At 57.5% G+C, this 16,069-nt stretch overlaps 2 protein-coding genes across 4 annotated transcripts; both read left to right on the forward strand.

The window, feature by feature from the left end:
- Positions 1-2,306: 2,306 nt before the first annotated feature.
- On the forward strand, positions 2,307-7,567 carry PPM1J (protein phosphatase, Mg2+/Mn2+ dependent 1J). Of its 3 annotated transcripts, XM_080801290.1 has the most exons (11): positions 2,310-2,660; positions 4,003-4,117; positions 4,595-4,705; positions 4,805-4,882; positions 5,167-5,279; positions 5,557-5,641; positions 6,197-6,315; positions 6,518-6,581; positions 6,731-6,838; positions 6,955-7,106; positions 7,250-7,566. In XM_080801290.1, the coding sequence occupies exons 1-11, from the start codon at positions 2,335-2,337 to the stop codon at positions 7,395-7,397; spliced, it is 1,419 nt and encodes a 472-aa protein (XP_080657416.1). In that variant the 5' UTR covers positions 2,310-2,334; the 3' UTR covers positions 7,398-7,566. The 3 variants fall into 3 exon arrangements, with proteins under 3 accessions (XP_080657415.1, XP_080657417.1, XP_080657416.1); XM_080801289.1 differs by having other exon boundaries at positions 2,307-2,660; positions 4,595-4,882; positions 7,250-7,567; XM_080801291.1 differs by having other exon boundaries at positions 2,307-2,660; positions 4,595-4,882; positions 6,955-7,050; positions 7,250-7,567.
- A 2,096-nt stretch (positions 7,568-9,663) lies between these two features.
- On the forward strand, positions 9,664-15,947 carry RHOC (ras homolog family member C). Its single transcript, XM_080802791.1, has 5 exons — positions 9,664-9,928; positions 13,224-13,387; positions 13,928-14,048; positions 14,385-14,515; positions 15,319-15,947. Exons 2-5 carry the CDS (start codon positions 13,232-13,234, stop codon positions 15,490-15,492), a joined length of 582 nt encoding a protein of 193 aa, XP_080658917.1. The 5' UTR covers positions 9,664-9,928; positions 13,224-13,231; the 3' UTR covers positions 15,493-15,947.
- Positions 15,948-16,069: the final 122 nt, after the last annotated feature.

Here is a 16,069-nt window from a genome sequence, read left to right on the forward strand (position 1 = left end):
ATATCAGGAATCAGAGGTAAGATATTCAGAGAGAGGAGAGCCTTGGGATTTAGGTAGGGGGATGTGATTCTGGAGCCCAAGAGTGCTGTTGACATCCCCACTACCCATGTGCTGCTGGAGCTAGGGATCTTTCTGTCCTGCCCTGCCCTGTGGCCTATTTCTAGCTACACCATGGTGGGTGCTGTGAAGAGCAGGTACCAGGGAGCAGGGTGACACAGAGAAGTGGGAAGCCAACTGCCCCAGAAACACTGAATAATAAAAATAGCCAGGATGTTATATTTTTTCATCAGTATTGGCTTGCTGTTGTTGTTTATGTCATTTATCTGAGAGCTGATTCCAGTTTTTCTCGAACAGGAGGGAAATACCCATAGCAACAGCATGGTTTTTGCCCTACAGGAGGTGAGGGAGCACCTGGGTGAGGGCAAAAGGTGCCCTGGAGTAGAGCCCATGTCTGAAGCTGTTCCTCAAGGAGCAGGGCGGGGGGCAGAGACTCTCCTTTGCCTTTGCCAGTCTATGGGCCTTTGCATCTGATTTGTTTTTCTTTTCTTGTGTCTTCTTTTTTTCTGGCTGTCTCTGCCCAGAGTATAGGTATAATTACAACAAGTCTAAAGACTGAATGAAGGGTCTCCTGAGCGGCTCAGTTGGTTAAGTGTCTGCCTTTTGACTCAGGTCATGATCTCAGGGTCCTGGTATCAAGCCCCATATTGAGCTTTCTGCTCAGTGGGGAGTCTATTTCTCCTTCTCCCTCTGCATCTCCCGCCCCCCACTCCCACCCCAGCTCATGATCTGTCTCAAATAAATAAGTAAGTAAATAAATAAATACCTAAATGACCGTTATGAGATTTTTATTTGGAAGCTGGGAGGAAAGCCACTCCTAGGACTCCAGGTCAACCTGCAGTCACTCGGAGGCACCAATAGTCTGAGCGGTCCTGGCATTGAACTTGCTCTGCTTGTCCAGCCAGACAAGCTCAGGAAAAAAGAGGGCTATGTTCAGGGAGCATTCTGCCCACAGAGCCCAGTGATGGGGTCCCAACCGTGAACTCGGTGCTAGTGATTCCTGAGAGCTACCCTGACTTACATTAGGGCCACAGGGCCTTGTCCCCATTTGGACAGTGCACGGGGCAAGAGGTGTCTCTAGAAATGTACTGATCAATTACCTGATAGCAGGCTTAGGAACAGGGCTCCTTGGGCATCTAAATTAGTATTACCTGTCCCTTGCAAGCAAGCGCTTAGCCTGGCCTCTGTCTCCCCCTGGCGGTGCCTACAGATCTTGTTCAGCCTGCAGGCTCAGCCTCTGCCGGGGGGGGGGGTGGTGGAAGAGGGGGAACCCTCACTCTTTGCCATTCACCTGCTCCTTAGTCCTTCCTCCACGATCCACACAAATCATCTTGGTTCATCAGACAGAACGGAGTTTGGGCGTTTGGGGACTGGCACGGGTGTGAGTCATTGGCTGTGTGACCTCTTGAGACAAGTCCTGTAAACGACGGACGCGTCATCGGTAAAAAGAACATAACACCCACCTCGAAGGGCTGCTGTTTGGTATAAATGGTCTAATATGTGGAAAGTGCTTTGTAGCGGGACTACTATACAGTAAGTCGGAGCAGTTATTGTTATCCTTATTAACTAGCCCTGCTGTGGTCAGGGGAGGCCTAAATGTGGGCGGAAATTGGGTCCTGAGAAGCAAAGCGGAGTCAGAGCGGCAACCGCTCTCCCAGCTCTAGAGGTGGTCGTCAATGCGGAACAGCGCCGTCAGCAGCCCAAGAACCTAGCCCCGGCTCCCTAATTCAGGGTGGTCGGCTCCAGTCTGCGTCGTTAGCACCTCCAGCACCAGCTCCTCGCCCTCGCTCTCACTCCAGCAGCCCCAGCCAGAGGTGTTGTCACACCAGGTGCTTCACACCCAGCGGTGGCGGAAGCTGCTGGTTTCGCTCTGAGGTCACCAGCTCCATCACCCTCCGGGCAGGCTGGCTGCTACGAACCGAGGGCGAGGAGACCCTCCCCCCGTCACAGTGGGGAAGTTCTAGCTGATGTCTCATCTAGAGCACGGCTGAAATAGGGTGTGCTTCCCTCCGTCCCCTTCCCACGACTGCAGACCCTACTGCAGCAAAGGAGCCGAAGCGGAGGGAAGCCCGAGCACAGCGGGAAGGAGCGGCGAGCTGATGGGGCGGTGCCAGGGGCGGCCCAGAGCAGGAGGAAGTTTTGCCGGGACGCACCCTGCCCGCCCAGAGCCAATGGCGGGGGAAAGCCCGCAGGAGCGAGCACCGCCCACCGCGCGTCCTAGGGGGAGGGGCCCGTCTGGGGGCGGGGCCACGGCCGAGGGCGGGGCAGGGAGGCAGCATGCTAAACCGGGTGCGCTCGGCCGTGGCGCACCTGGTGAGCTCCGGGGGCGCCCCGCCTCCGCGCCCCAAGTCCCCAGACCTGCCCAACGCGCCGTCCCCGCAGACCGTAGCTCCTCCAGAAGCGCCCAGGAGCCCTCCGGCGACGGCTGGGAGCGGGAGCGCCGCGCCGGCGAAGACAGTAGAGGCTCGAGCGAGTTTCTCCCGACCGACCTTCCTGCAGCTGAGCCCGGGGGGGCTGCGACGCGCCGATGACCACGCTGGCCGGGCTGTGCAAAGCCCCCCGGACACGGGCCGTCGCCTGCCCTGGAGCACGGGCTACGCCGAGTGAGCGCCCCCGGGAACACCCTAGGCGGGATGGGACCCCCTCCATCCCCCAGCCCCTTCCCCAGCTGGGCATCCCCGACGCTGGGATGCGTGCCCCTCGCCGTGCTCGGCGCGGGGAGCTCCCTTCTCCCAGGACCTTTGCTTTCCTTTGGGCTTCGGGCCGCACCCCCCTCCCCTCCAGCCCTTTCTCAAGTCGGTGCAGTCTTGCTCAGGACCTTCCAGCTCGTTGACTACCCTCACCGGCGCCGCCTCAGGACCTTCTTCCCTTCCAGAGCCCGCAGGGTGGAGGGCCCCATGGAGGATGAGTTGGCCAGTTCTCAGTCGGGGCCCGGTGGTTTAATGGCTAAGGGAGGCGGGGTTTCAAGGGGGGGGTGTGCGCTTTTAATAGAGGAGATGGCGTTTGGAAAGACTCGCTCCTGGGCTTCCCGACCCCAGCGCCCCAGTTCTCTGTCCCTCTTACCGTTCCCCTCCCCCTCCACACCCAGAAATAGCCCGCGACACCAGGCGGCCTCAGGCTTCCTCAGGGGCGGGGGCGGGGGCCGCCTGAGGAAGCAGGAGGGTCCCCTTTGAATGCCTCTCGGAGGGAGGGCAATGGCTCGGGGCTGGCAAGGAAGCGGACCCCCGGTCTTAGTGGGGAGCAGCCGGCTGACTCCCGGCCGGGTGTATTTTTAATGTCTGTAGTGGAAAAGCAGAGCACTGAGGGAAATGGGGGCGCTGAGGCCGCCGAGGCTGGTGGCTGGTAGACCCGTGGCCCCACCATTAGCTCCTTTAGCTTTCTGTTTGGGAAGAGTTGGTGGTTCTGTGACTCCTGCGCAGTCCAGGTGGGCTTCTATCCCTACCCTATTTCAATTCCTCTTTCCCTATCTGGGCTGGAGCACTTCCTCACTGCCAAAGCCGCAGAAACTTTCACTGGATGATTTTAAGATAAAGGTGGGTGTGCCCATGAGGGTGGGGTGCTGTGGACAAAGCACTAGAAAAGTTGATTAGGCTTCAGGGTGGGATGTAGGGGGTTGGCAAGCAGGGCAGTAAGACCCCTGCTGCCCCTGTCCAGCCCCTTCCCCAGCAGCCCATGGGGTGCCCCTTTTGCCAGGGATGGGGGAACAGAGGCAGGAACGTGCTGCTGCTGGCCTTCCTATGAGGTGGTGGGGCCCGACACCCAGACAGTACTCCTTGTGCCTTGCCCTGCCTCCCTTCTCCTCCTCTTTCTGGCCTGGATTCCAGGCGGCTGTGACCTTTCTCAGTTTGGCCAGCAGGCTAGAGAGGGTGTATGTGTGTCTAAGGTGGGGGTTATTCCAGGACCTGGTCTGGTGTCCAACCTGATGTGGTCACTCTGGCCTGGCAGGGTCATCAACGCTGGCAAAAGCCGGCACAATGAGGACCAGGCTTGCTGTGAGGTGGTGTATGTGGAAGGACGGAGGAGTGTTTCAGGGGCACCTAGGGAGCCTAGCCAAGGCCAGGTAAGCCCCCACCACCTTCCCTTGACTCCAGAGATATGGTAACACCTCTCCCCGGGGGTTCTAGGCATCCTGTTTTAAATCTCAGACCTAACTAACTCCTAACTCACTAGCTTTCTACCTCTGGCACAGAACTGGCATTGACCAGTTAGAATGTCAGTGTAAATATTCAGTTTACCACTTAGAATGTAAGTGCTCCCGTCTTTATGGATGATTTAATTCATTGCCAGTGTTTATTTTGTGTCTTTTATCCTCTGAGTTTGGCTTTTTTGATGCTTTACTTTCTGACACATAATAGGTCCTTGGTAAATGAGTGAATAAATCTAATTTACTTTTCATACCAAACTCTGAGCTCTTCTCTGATGTTTACATGGTTGCCCAGAGTCTTGCTCTTCTCCTTGCATCTCTCTCTCACACACACACACACACACACACACACACACACAATCCCTTATTCACCTCCAACTTTTCCTCCACCAGGGACTCTGTTTCTACTACTGGGGCCTGTTTGATGGGCATGCAGGTGGGGGAGCTGCTGAAATGGCTGCCAGGCTCCTGCATCGCCATATCCGGGAGCAGCTAAAGGACCTGGTAGAGATACTCCAGGACCCCTCGCCACCTCCCCTCTGCCTCCCGTCTACCCCAGGAGCCCCAGGTTCCTCTGATTCTTCTCACTTGGTTGGTCCTCAGTCCTGCTGGTCTTCACAGAAGGAAGTGTCCCATGAGAGCCTGGTAGTGGGGGCCATTGAGAATGCCTTCCAGTTCATGGTGAGTGGGTGCCCCCCCCCCCAAGCAGGAGCCTGCTAGGCAGATACTCTGGTCCACTATGTACAGAAATCAAGTGGCATGAGGGATCCTGAGTACCCACAACACCTTGGAGGGCCTGAGCAGAGCTTGGTTCAGAGGGGAGGAAAAAGGGGGTTACACCTAGGTCTGCCCTCCTCTCCTCCAGGGTGGCTTGGCTGGACCAGTTTATTTCTGCAGTTGGGGGCAGTGGTTGTGTGCCTGGAAACTCTCCTTCATTCACCCCCTCTGACCCTTCCTTATGGCAGGATGAGCAGATGGCGCGGGAGCGGCGTGGCCACCAAGTGGAGGGGGGCTGCTGTGCCCTGGTTGTGGTCTACTTGCTAGGCAAGGTGTATGTGGCCAATGCAGGTGACAGCAGGTATGGGGAGCAGGGTTTGAGAATGCCTGTAGGGGGTCACACACTCTGGGATGGGGGGAATAGAAGAGAATGAGGCGGTGGGTGTTAAAAATCAAAAACCAGAGGGAAGGATGGTGTCAGGAGCAGTCACAGCCATAAGGGATGGCCTGAAATAGCCGCGAGGGGAGGAAAGATGGGGGTCTGGCTGAGGAACCCCTAGGGTCATTGTGGGGAAGGCCTGGTCTTTCTGGAATTCTCCACAAGGGGGCTGAGGAGAGCCTTTTCTTTCTCTGGGCAGAGCCATCATTGTCCGGAATGGTGAAATCATTCCAATGTCCCGGGAGTTCACCCCGGAGACTGAGCGCCAGCGTCTTCAGCTGCTTGTAAGTAGGAACTAACCTCCCTGCTCCCATTCTTTGTTGACTCTCGTGGCTCTCTATAGCCTATGCTCCCCGCCCCTCCCCTCCACCGCTGGAAAGCCCCTCTACTCTGCAGAAGAGGGCTGAGCTGGTGGTGTATGTGGCAGGAAGGAACGTGGGCTACTCCAGGGCCCCCACTGTGGCCCCCGCTGAGGAAGGAAGTGGAGTCAGAGGTGGGGAAAGGAAGTAGCAAAGGCCCCTGAAAAGCAGGATGGTTTAGTGCTTTAAAGGACTGACTCTGGAGCTGGACCGCCTGGGATTGAACCCGGGTTCGAGTCCTTTGCTAATTGTTGGACCTGCAGATGGTTCCCTTAACTTGTGTCAGTAGCTCCTGCCTTAAGGGTTGTCATGAGGTTAGGTGAGTTCATACACCTTATTTGTATTAGAACAGTGCATGGCACCTGGCAAAGAAAGCCCACTTAAGGCCCTGCTGTAATTAACATCATCTACGTGCCAGGGTGTGCGCTAAGCCTAATGCCTCCCCGGGCCTCTGCTCTGTCCGGCTGCTCCCAACCCCAGGGCTTCCTGAAACCAGAGCTGCTAGGTGGTGAATTCACCCACCTTGAGTTCCCCCGCAGAATTCAGCCGAAGGAGCTGGGCCAGAGGATGCTGTACCGGGACCAGAACATGACCGGCTGGTAACACTTTCCTCCGAGCTGGGGCCCGTTCCCATGGCAACAAAACCAGTCCCTCACCAGCAGCAAGGTGGAAGCTGGAGGCGGGGCCGGTGGGGGGGATTGAGGGGATGTCCTTCTTAGGGGTTTGTGTGAGGGGCGTGGCTCCTCTGGGAGAGGGGTTTTGATGCCTGGGTGATGCCTCCTCTACTCCCCCCCTCCCCAGGGCCTACAAAAAGATCGAGCTGGAGGATCTCAGGTTTCCTCTGGTCTGTGGGGAGGGCAAAAAGGTAAACATGGTAGAGGTGGGAGAGGGCAGGAGGACCCACCACAACTTGTCTAGGGAGGTGGAGGTTCTACCCGAGGGCAGGGGTGGGAGGGCCCAGAGCTTCAGAGGCTGAGAGAGGGCCAGGGCAGCACCCACGCTCATTCCCTTTAGGCTCGTGTGATGGCCACCATCGGGGTGACCCGGGGCTTGGGAGACCACAACCTCAAGGTCTGCAGCTCCACTCTGCCCATCAAGCCCTTCCTCTCCTGCTTCCCAGAGGTGAGCCGTATGGGGGCTTCCTCAACTAGACCTCTCCCCCTCCGGGGGCCCAAGCTGGTTTTCTTCCAGGGTCCCTTTGTCCCACAGCTGCTTCTCCACTCTCTTCTCCCCACCAGGTGCGAGTGTATGACCTGACACAGTATGAGCACTGCCCAGATGACGTGCTAGTCCTGGGAACAGATGGACTGTGGGATGTCACCAGTGACTGTGAGGTAGCTGCCACTGTGGACAGGGTGCTGTCAGCCTATGAGCCCAATGACCCCAGCAGGTAGGGCTTGTGTGGAGGTGGGGGGATGACAGTGGGGAAGGTAGGGGCAAAGGGAAGCAATGCTTGGGACCCACCTGAGGGCCTGTGTATCGATCTTCCCGTAAACATGTTGGAACATGAGTGTGCACGTGTGCTCCTGGCAGGTACACAGCTCTGGCCCAAGCTCTGGTCCTGGGGGCCCGGGGCACCCCCCGGGAACGTGGCTGGCGTCTCCCCAACAACAAGCTGGGTTCCGGGGATGACATCTCGGTCTTCGTCATCCCCCTGGGGGGGCCAGGCAGTTACTCCTGAGGGGCTCAGCCCCACCCCTTCCACCACCATCCTAGCCCCTCCGTGCTTACCCTCTGCCAACCCAGACTCTGAACTTGTCTCCCTCACCTTCTTTGGTGGTAACGTAACTGAAGAAGGGGTGTCAGTTAGATCCAGAATTAATAGCTAGTGGCAAATAAACCCGGTGGATAAAAATGTGTGTCTTTATTTACTTTGATGAGAAACGAAAAGGCTCTTTCAGGTGGTGGAAAGAACAGCACAGCCGTCCTAAAAATGTAGCCCTCCCAGTTTCCATCTTCACCCTCTGCTTGTCCCACTCCACGTGCCCTCATCCACTTCCATGGCTTCACCCACCTGGTGGTGGTTTCCAAGTCAGTATTTCCCCCAGACTGTTCCTGAGCTTTAAGCCCGCGTGTCCTAGCTGTCTCCTGAACATCTAGACATCCCACAGGCATTCCAACTCCACGTACTTCAAACGGAATCCACCATTGCCTTACAAACATGTGCCCTCTCCTGGTTCATCATGTCTGTGGGCACCAGCTCTTCAGCCCAAGTTAAAAATCTTGGCACTGGTCACCTTTGGCTTCTGGCTTTTAGCCAGCAAGTGAATCAATCAGTGCGTGCCATTGATTATATCACACAATATATTTCCTATTTGTCCACCTAGCCCCACTCCTACTGTTATTACCACATTAGGCTCCTAACCATGTCTCCAGGTCATATCCCTGTATTCCCGAATGTGATCTTGCTGCCGTGTGAATCTGAGTTGGTTCTTGAGAGAACATTTCAGTGGCTCCCTAGTGCCCCTAGGCCAAAATCAACACCCAACTCTTGAGTGTGGCATCCAAGGACGTTCACCATCTGTCCACTGTGTCCTCCTCCAGCCCTGTCTTTCCGCCCTGTCACCAGCCTTCTGGGGGTTCCATAACTCTTGGGGCCTGTTGGGGCTCCAGCCCATTTAATATCTACTCATCACCTTATCTGGAAGACTTCACTTGTCCTTCAGAGATGGGTATCCCACAGTCCATGCGTGCCCCCAGGACAGCCACTGCCTCCTGTAAATACAGCTGTCTACATGGAGGAGAAGTGAAGGGTGGAGGCCCTAGAGTCCTGTTCACCGGGTCCTCTGCAACCTCTCTGAGCCTCAGTTTGCTTCACAGCAAAATGGGAGTAACAGTGCTTCCTCACAGAGTTGTCTTAAGGACTTAAATCTGAATGTAGAGTCAGGTACATGCAATAAGGGTTCAATAACTTGCTATCTTTAAGTTGTGTGTTTCGAATTTAGACTGTAAGTTCTTAGATGACCAAAATCAGTTGGAACTGAGCATGTAGCTCTCAGTTCACACTCAGTGTGTATTTATGGAGTGGATGAAGAGGCCTGGGGGCCAAAGTTCCCTGGACCTCAGCTTACTCATTTATCACATGTGTGGGTTGCACTTCAGAGCTTTAAAATCTACCTGACTCCTGACATTCATTCATTCAGACAATATTTCTTGAAAAACTTAGGTGCCACAGAGCGTGCCAGGCAGTGGGGAGGGACAGGAGGAGCATAAAGGACAGCAGGGAGAGAGCACCAACCCTGAAGCCAGGCAGGCCTGAGTATCTGAACTCTGTTCCATATACACCGCAAAAGTTTCGGCAAGCCACTTAACTTCTTTCAGCCTTAGTTTCCTTGCAGGCAAAAGGAGATGGGTACACTTAACCCAAAGATCCCCCATGAGCTCTCAAAGGGCTGAGCTATGTAGCAAACAGGTCACAAACTCATGAAGTAAAGCAGACTTCTCATCCTCCGTCGTCATCCACCTCAGGAGGAAAAGAGACACTCGAGTAGGTAAATAACCCAATGCGACACATCAGACTGGGCCAAGTGTCCCTAGCGGCACCGAAATAACGCACTGGGGGTAGAAGCCGACTTCCCAGCTGGGGATCAGGAAAGACCTCCAGGAATGCCCTTTGGGGGGTACGCAGTAATTGGACTCAAGGAAATTCCAGGCAGGGGGAAGGGAATTGTCAAGTGGAAAGGTGGCCTGGGTCTCAAAGGATCTGAAAATCCTCAGGGCTGGGGCGCGATGTTGGGCAGTACTTCCACGGCAGGATTTTACGAGCGGGGGCGGGGGACGTCTTCCGCAGCCCCCTCCCGCGAGGTCCCGGGAGGTGTAGGCGCGCGTGGCTGGCTGGCCACGGGAGGGCAGCAGCGGCCCTTTCCCAACCCCACCCCGAGCGCCTCACAACTTTCCCGACGCCGGTCCGCCCCTGGGGGCTGGAAGGCGGGGTAGAGGCTGGGTCTTCGAGGGGTCCCGCCCGTCGCCCACTCCCCGACCGCACGGCGATCCCACCCTCGACCCCAGCTAGTAGCCTGGGCAAGCCGCGGTGGCCCCAGGCTGGGCGGTGGGCAGGCGGAGCCAAGGGCCGACCCCCCGCCCCCGGCCGGTCCCTCCCCCTGGCGGGCCCGCCCCTCCCCGCCGCGGCGCTGAAGGAGGGCGGGGCAGGGCCCCCCGGGTCAGTCTCAGCCTCCGGCACTGGCCGCGCAGCTGGAGGCAGCGGAGCGGAAGGTACCCGGGGTCGGGGGCTGGGGTGGCGGGGCGTCCCGGGAACGAGTTCCCGGGAGAGCACTTTTCGCCTTCCTCCGCTTGGCCGGAGCTCGGGCCGCTGGGAGGGGAGGGGGCTTCGGCCAGAGCGCGGGCCGCCCTCCTTCCCCTGGGACGCGCGGCGTCCGGACTGTGCGGGAGTCGGCCGGGCTGGCCCCTCCCTGGGCCGCGGCGAGGGCTCTCCCGCACCCCACTACGGGAACTGCCCGGCGGGGCCTCTGGCCTCCTGTGTCCGAGCCTGTGTCCCTGCCCTTCCCCGCCCGGCTTCCCGGAATCTGTCCCGCCGGGCGAGAAGCCAGGAGGCAACTTGGGTCTCCGCGAGGGAGCCCCAGTGCAGGCGCTCCGACTCGCAGGCGGGTCGGCCCGTTGTGGACCTGGGCCGGGGTGTGGGTCTGGGCTCGAATCCGGCTGGAGGTGGGAATTCCCCCAGGCCGGGCCGGCGGAATGGCGGGAATAGGGGCGTGGTGTGACCGACTGGGGCCTGCCACAGCTCCCAAAGGTCTGGACACCTCCCTAGACGGTTCTCGGAGTGCGCCTGGGGCGGGATGTAGGGGAGGTTGGGAAGGATCTCGCTCGTTTTTATGTATGCAAGAATCTCCTCCCTTCCAAACCCCTCCCTTCCTGCACCCCCACAAACCTGGACGGAGATTATCCTGGGGCTTTGTGCTGGGAAGGTCTGAGGCTGAGTCCTGCGCTCTCTTCTAGTTTTAAAGTTGAGGTGGTATCGGATTCTTTCTGTGGCCCTCAGGGCTGGCCTACAGGGGACAGCCCAGCTCTGGGTCATCTGGAAATCTAGAGAATGATTGAGGAGACGGTGGGATGTCTTGTCTGTAGGCAGCACCCAGGAGCTTCGGGCTCCATTCCAGCCTCTGTGTTAGGTCGGGGTGGGGTCGGGAAAGGGCCGCTGCTGACCCTCTTAGGGTCAGTGGGGCAGTTCTTCTGGCGCTGCCTCTCACAGGGAGCTGTTTTCCTTGCCATGTTGGCCTTGGGCCTAGTGGCCTGGCCTGGGCCTAGGCCAGCTGATCTTCTTGTCCAATGAGAGCCTGAAGGGAAAGTCTTCTCATTGAGCTGGGGGCTCCAGGTCACTTAATGCATGCCCTTGCCTCTGAATTCTGTCCTGTGCCTCCCACCGTCTGGTGCCACTGAGGCTAACCTGCTGTAGGAGGCCAGTGGCGTGCTCACACCTAAGCAGCTGTACTCGCCATGGTGGTGACTGTCACCGTGGTGGTGACTGTCACCATGGTGGTCACGTCCCAGGTGGGGCTGCTCCAGCCTGTTTTTGCACTGCTGGACCAATGAAACTAGCGGGAGTGGGTGGGGGGAGTTGATCCCCTGGGCAGAATTTCCAGGGAGAACCCCCTTTCTGAAGGTGGTTTCCATTTTTGGAAGGATCTACTGGCATGGTGAATGCCTTCTCTTGCCTCTCTCTTGAGGTACCGCGAAGGGAGCCCCTTTTGTGGTGGGGAGAGTGTGGCCATATCCTCTCAACTCCTATAAATTCTCTCTGACTCATATCTACTTCCTCTCATCCCAGTTTTGTGCTTCTGTGTGCATGTTTGTGTGTGTGTGTGTGTGTGTGTGTGTGTGTGTGTGTGTTGGAGAGGAGGGAGGCCACCCAGGATCCCACCGTTTGGAGAGAACCAGCTTTGGGCTTGGAGTATTCGCTTTCCTAAAAGGCAGCCCAAGCCAGGGCTGTGGGGTGGTGGTGGTCTGTGGGGAGTACAGGAGTTCAGCCCAGTTTGACAGGATGTGGGACTGAGAGAAAAAGCCAGGTTTGGGGCTGAGATCAGGTTACCATCCCCTTCTCTCTTAACTGCTCCCTGCCTGGTTGGTGAGGTGACTGGCCCTTGTTCAGCTCTTTTTTGGGAGCTCCTCCCAGCTCTGGCTCCAGTTCTAGCCCCCTCCTCCTCCCCAACAGCCTCCATGGCCATCTAGGCTCTGCAGCCCGCCCTCTCTTCCTCCCAGGCTGGAGGCCTGGGAACCTCAGACGGCCTGGAGGGCAGTTGCTCTCCCCAGGGAGGGAGGAAGTGAGGCTCAGCTCAGGGGCTGGGAGGCCGGGTAGGTGTGATGAACTGTGCAGATACTTGCTTGGGTGTGTTGGGGGGCATACGGAAACCTCAGGAAGCTGACTCTTTGCCCTGAGTCACAGGGAGGGGTGGTGGGCAGGGCCTGGGGGTGAGCTGGATGGAGAGTGGGGGAAGGGGCTGTTCCAGAGGATGGGTGGAGGTGATTCCCTAGTGGATTATTCTCGGTCACTCTGCTGTGGTGGATGTGTGGCTCCCTACAGTGTGGTCATTGTCCCCTGCCCGGGGCTGAGTGACCCAGTGTTGCTGCCAGGCCCAGGAGGAAGGGGGGAGGAGGGCAGACTGCCCGAATGTGGGCTGTGGGCACTGTCAGGACTGAGCCTCCTTTGTGTGACTCGGGGCTGGCTTTGGGGACTGGGCTGGGGTGGGCCAGGGAAGCCGGTTGGCTGCCGCGGCCCTCTGTCTGGGTTTCCCTGCCTTCTCTTTTTCCCATCGCTGGGGTAATAGGTAGAAAAGGCAACAGACTCCAGAGTCACACAGCCCTGTGTGCCCTGAATGCCATCCCTGCCATGACTCGGAACACACATTGTAACTTTCCTGAGCCTCACTTTCCTGGTGTGTCAGAATGGGAAGGAAGCGCGCCATCCACCTTTGCAGGCTTCCGGGGACTGAGGGAGATGATCTTTGTCCAAATTCTCAGGACGCTTTCCCTTACCCACCTGTCACCTGGTCGTTGCTTCTGCCAGCCTGTGGGAGAGGGACTCCTCGCTTGTGGCAAGGCAGGCATGACTTGTCCTGAGTGAGGGACGATGTGTTCTTGATTGGACCTTAGTGATTACGAAACTTTAAAAAAGTATCAAAATCATGCTAACGCATGAAGTCTGACTTGAAGGCCTGGTATATATACCAGATTCAAGCTGCCTCTTTCGGGCATGTCCCTAATCCCCAAGCACCCCCCTAAGTGTCCAGAACCCCACAGTTGGCTCCCAGGTGGGTGATTCTCCCACCTTCATATTCTGACCTGTCCAGGGAGACCTGCTCCTGCCCCTGCCCCAGAGATTACGATTTCAAGGTCAGTTGTCTGAACGATTGGTTCTTGGCAAGAACACACCTGAGCAGGCCCCTTTCCCTCCCTTTGCTGGAGGCCTCAGTTTCCAGGTCTTGAGGAGTCCCCAAAGAAATGTTCTTGGTTTTAGTGGCTTTTCCCCAAATCTACCCTGCCTTTTTCCTGTCAGCCCCAGCCATGGCTGCGATCCGAAAGAAGCTGGTGATAGTGGGGGATGGGGCCTGTGGGAAGACCTGCCTCCTCATCGTCTTCAGCAAGGATCAGTTCCCCGAAGTCTACGTCCCCACGGTCTTCGAGAACTACATCGCAGACATAGAGGTGGACGGCAAGCAGGTGAAGGCCAAGAACCCTTCTTGTCTCCCCCTGGGAGCCCCACCCCGTTACTGTGGACCTTGGATAGCCTTCCTCACTGCCCACCCACCCCCTGCTCCACTCTCCCTGCTGGAACCAGTGCAAGTTAGGAGGCGAAATTGTAGTTTTAGGAAACCTAGCCACACTTCCTGGGTCTCTACACCCTGACTCTGTAATCTGGGCCCAGTCCTTTTGCCTCTGAGTTTAAGCCCCTCTGACTGCAAAATGGGGAGTGGTAAGGCTTCCTTCAAAGGGCTTTGTGACTTAAAATCAAATCGTGGTGCTCACAACAGTAGCTCATAAGCTACATACAGATCAAGCTCCCATGTCTCAGGATTTCTAGAAACTCACCAAATTTATACTATGGGACGGTGACTCGCATTGTCCCTGGCACACACCAAGTGCTCAAGAGATAGCTGTTGAGTGACCTAAAGGACCCATGGTTTCAGAGGACCTCTGGGTGGCGGGGGAGGAGGTGGAACTGGGACCTGAAGGCAGCTACTCACTGGCCCCCTGTGGCAGGTGGAGCTGGCGCTGTGGGACACAGCGGGGCAGGAGGACTACGATCGGCTGAGGCCTCTCTCCTACCCGGACACTGATGTCATCCTTATGTGCTTCTCCATCGACAGCCCCGACAGCCTGGGTGAGGTGGGGGTGAGGGCGATGGAGGAAGGGCACTGGGGAGCTCTTGGAATCAGCCACCCCGAGGTAGCTCATCTTGGCTCATTTCAGCCACCTTCCAAGACAGGGTGCTGTTAGCCACCTGCGCTGGGGTGGGGGTGGGGGTGGTCTGGTCCTTGGGAGGGCTCAGAGGGGGTACTGTGGGGCAGGGGGGCGCTCTGAGCTGCGCAAGGGACTGTTGTGCCCTAGAGCCTCTAACAACTGCTCTGGGGAGAGAAGGGGGCCCCAAGGGGTGGGGTGGGGGAGAGTTTCTAGCCTAAGTGGAGGCACCGACACCTGCTGGGACATGTCTGTGCAGAAAACATTCCTGAGAAGTGGACCCCGGAGGTGAAGCACTTCTGCCCCAACGTGCCCATCATCCTAGTGGGGAATAAGAAGGACCTAAGGCAAGACGAACATACCAGGAGAGAGCTGGCCAAGATGAAGCAGGTGGGTGAGGCGGCCAGGCCGGGAGCCCCTGGAGGGGCTGATGACCCTCGTGAGGCCTACACTGCAGCTGACCTCCCTCATGAGGAAGAACCGGAAGGGCCCTTTGTCTCGTCCAGGTGTCTGATGAAATGGTCAAAATGGTGACTCGTCCAAGGTCACTTGGCATTTTAATGTCACCTATTGTCCCTTCCTGTTGGGTCAGGACTATTAAGAGGAGTACCCACCCTCAAAGGCAGCTTCTTACAATAGGTGTTTTGCTTGGGGTATGCAGGTCGGGCCATCAGTGTATACCTGGGAGGTGTGAGCAGACATGGAGGGGGGAAGGTGGGCACTGGAAATGGCCAGAAGGCCCGGGGAGCAAGGGCGCTGGCTTACCTGGGAAGCGGCCCTCCGGCCAGAGGACTAGGGCTTATTAAAGAAGCTGCCAGGATGAGGAATATGGACTTTCCGAGAAGGATGATTATGGCCAAGTCCTAAACCTGGTCCCACCTGTGTTAGAGAAATTCTTTCAGGAGAGCATGGGGTGTGAGAACTGTGGTGGGGAAGGTTGGTTAGGAGGCAGCAGATACTATTTGGGCCAGAGGAAGGTGTACCATGGGGTAATGGGGCCAAGAGAGGCCGTTTTTAATGTAAATGTCTTGAGTCCTCGCCCAGAACCTGTCCAGGGAGGCTGGGGCTTGGGTGGTTTGTTGGTTGAGGGCTGGAGGAGGTATTTGTTCTAGTCACTACACCTTACAGGTCAGATGGGGAGAGGTACACTTGGCCACCAGCTTCCTTTGACATCTAGCCTCCTGTCTTCTCAGGAACCTGTGCGATCTGAGGAGGGCCGGGACATGGCCAACCGGATCAGTGCCTTTGGCTACCTCGAATGCTCGGCCAAGACCAAGGAGGGGGTGAGGGAGGTATTCGAGATGGCCACTCGGGCCGGCCTCCAGGTTCGCAAGAATAAGCGCCGGAGGGGTTGTCCCATTCTCTGAGACCACCGAGGCCTCCCCTCTTCCCCCCTTCCTTCCACAGGGGACAGAACCTGTCCATTTCCTGGCCCCACCCCCTTAGGGCTCCTTGGGAAAGGCTCCCTTTTCAGTTCCCTCCCGCCCAGGACTGCATCTGAGTTCCCCAGCCCCACTGGCCCCCAAGGTGGTGGTGGTAGGTGGCTCTCCCTCCACACACTCTGGGTACCTAGGGCAACTCCCTGCCCTTCAGAGCAGAGTCCCTCCTCCTGCTGCCTTGGTCCAGGGGTGGGGCTCTGGATCCCTTTGGCCTTCCCCAGAGGGTCATCACACACCAGCACTTTATACACTTCTGGCTCACAGGAGTGTCTGGGGTAGGGGACTTGGAGGGTGCAACCCTGAGCCCTGGGTCTCTGGCTCTACTTGGGTCGGGGGTGGGGGTGGGGGCACGAATAAAGGCCACAGGCTCCTATGTGTGTGGTAGCTTCCTGTCTGTCTCTTCCTGGTCCCTACCTTGGCTGTGAGCCTAGAGTCCCATCTCTCCCAAGATGCTTGCCAGGCTGGCCCCCAGTCTGCAAAGGCAGGACTCCCCAGCAGGCAGGGT

Source organism: Martes martes (genome assembly GCF_963455335.1).
Source record: "Martes martes genome assembly, chromosome: 4".
Taxonomy (NCBI): Eukaryota; Metazoa; Chordata; class Mammalia; order Carnivora; family Mustelidae; genus Martes; species Martes martes.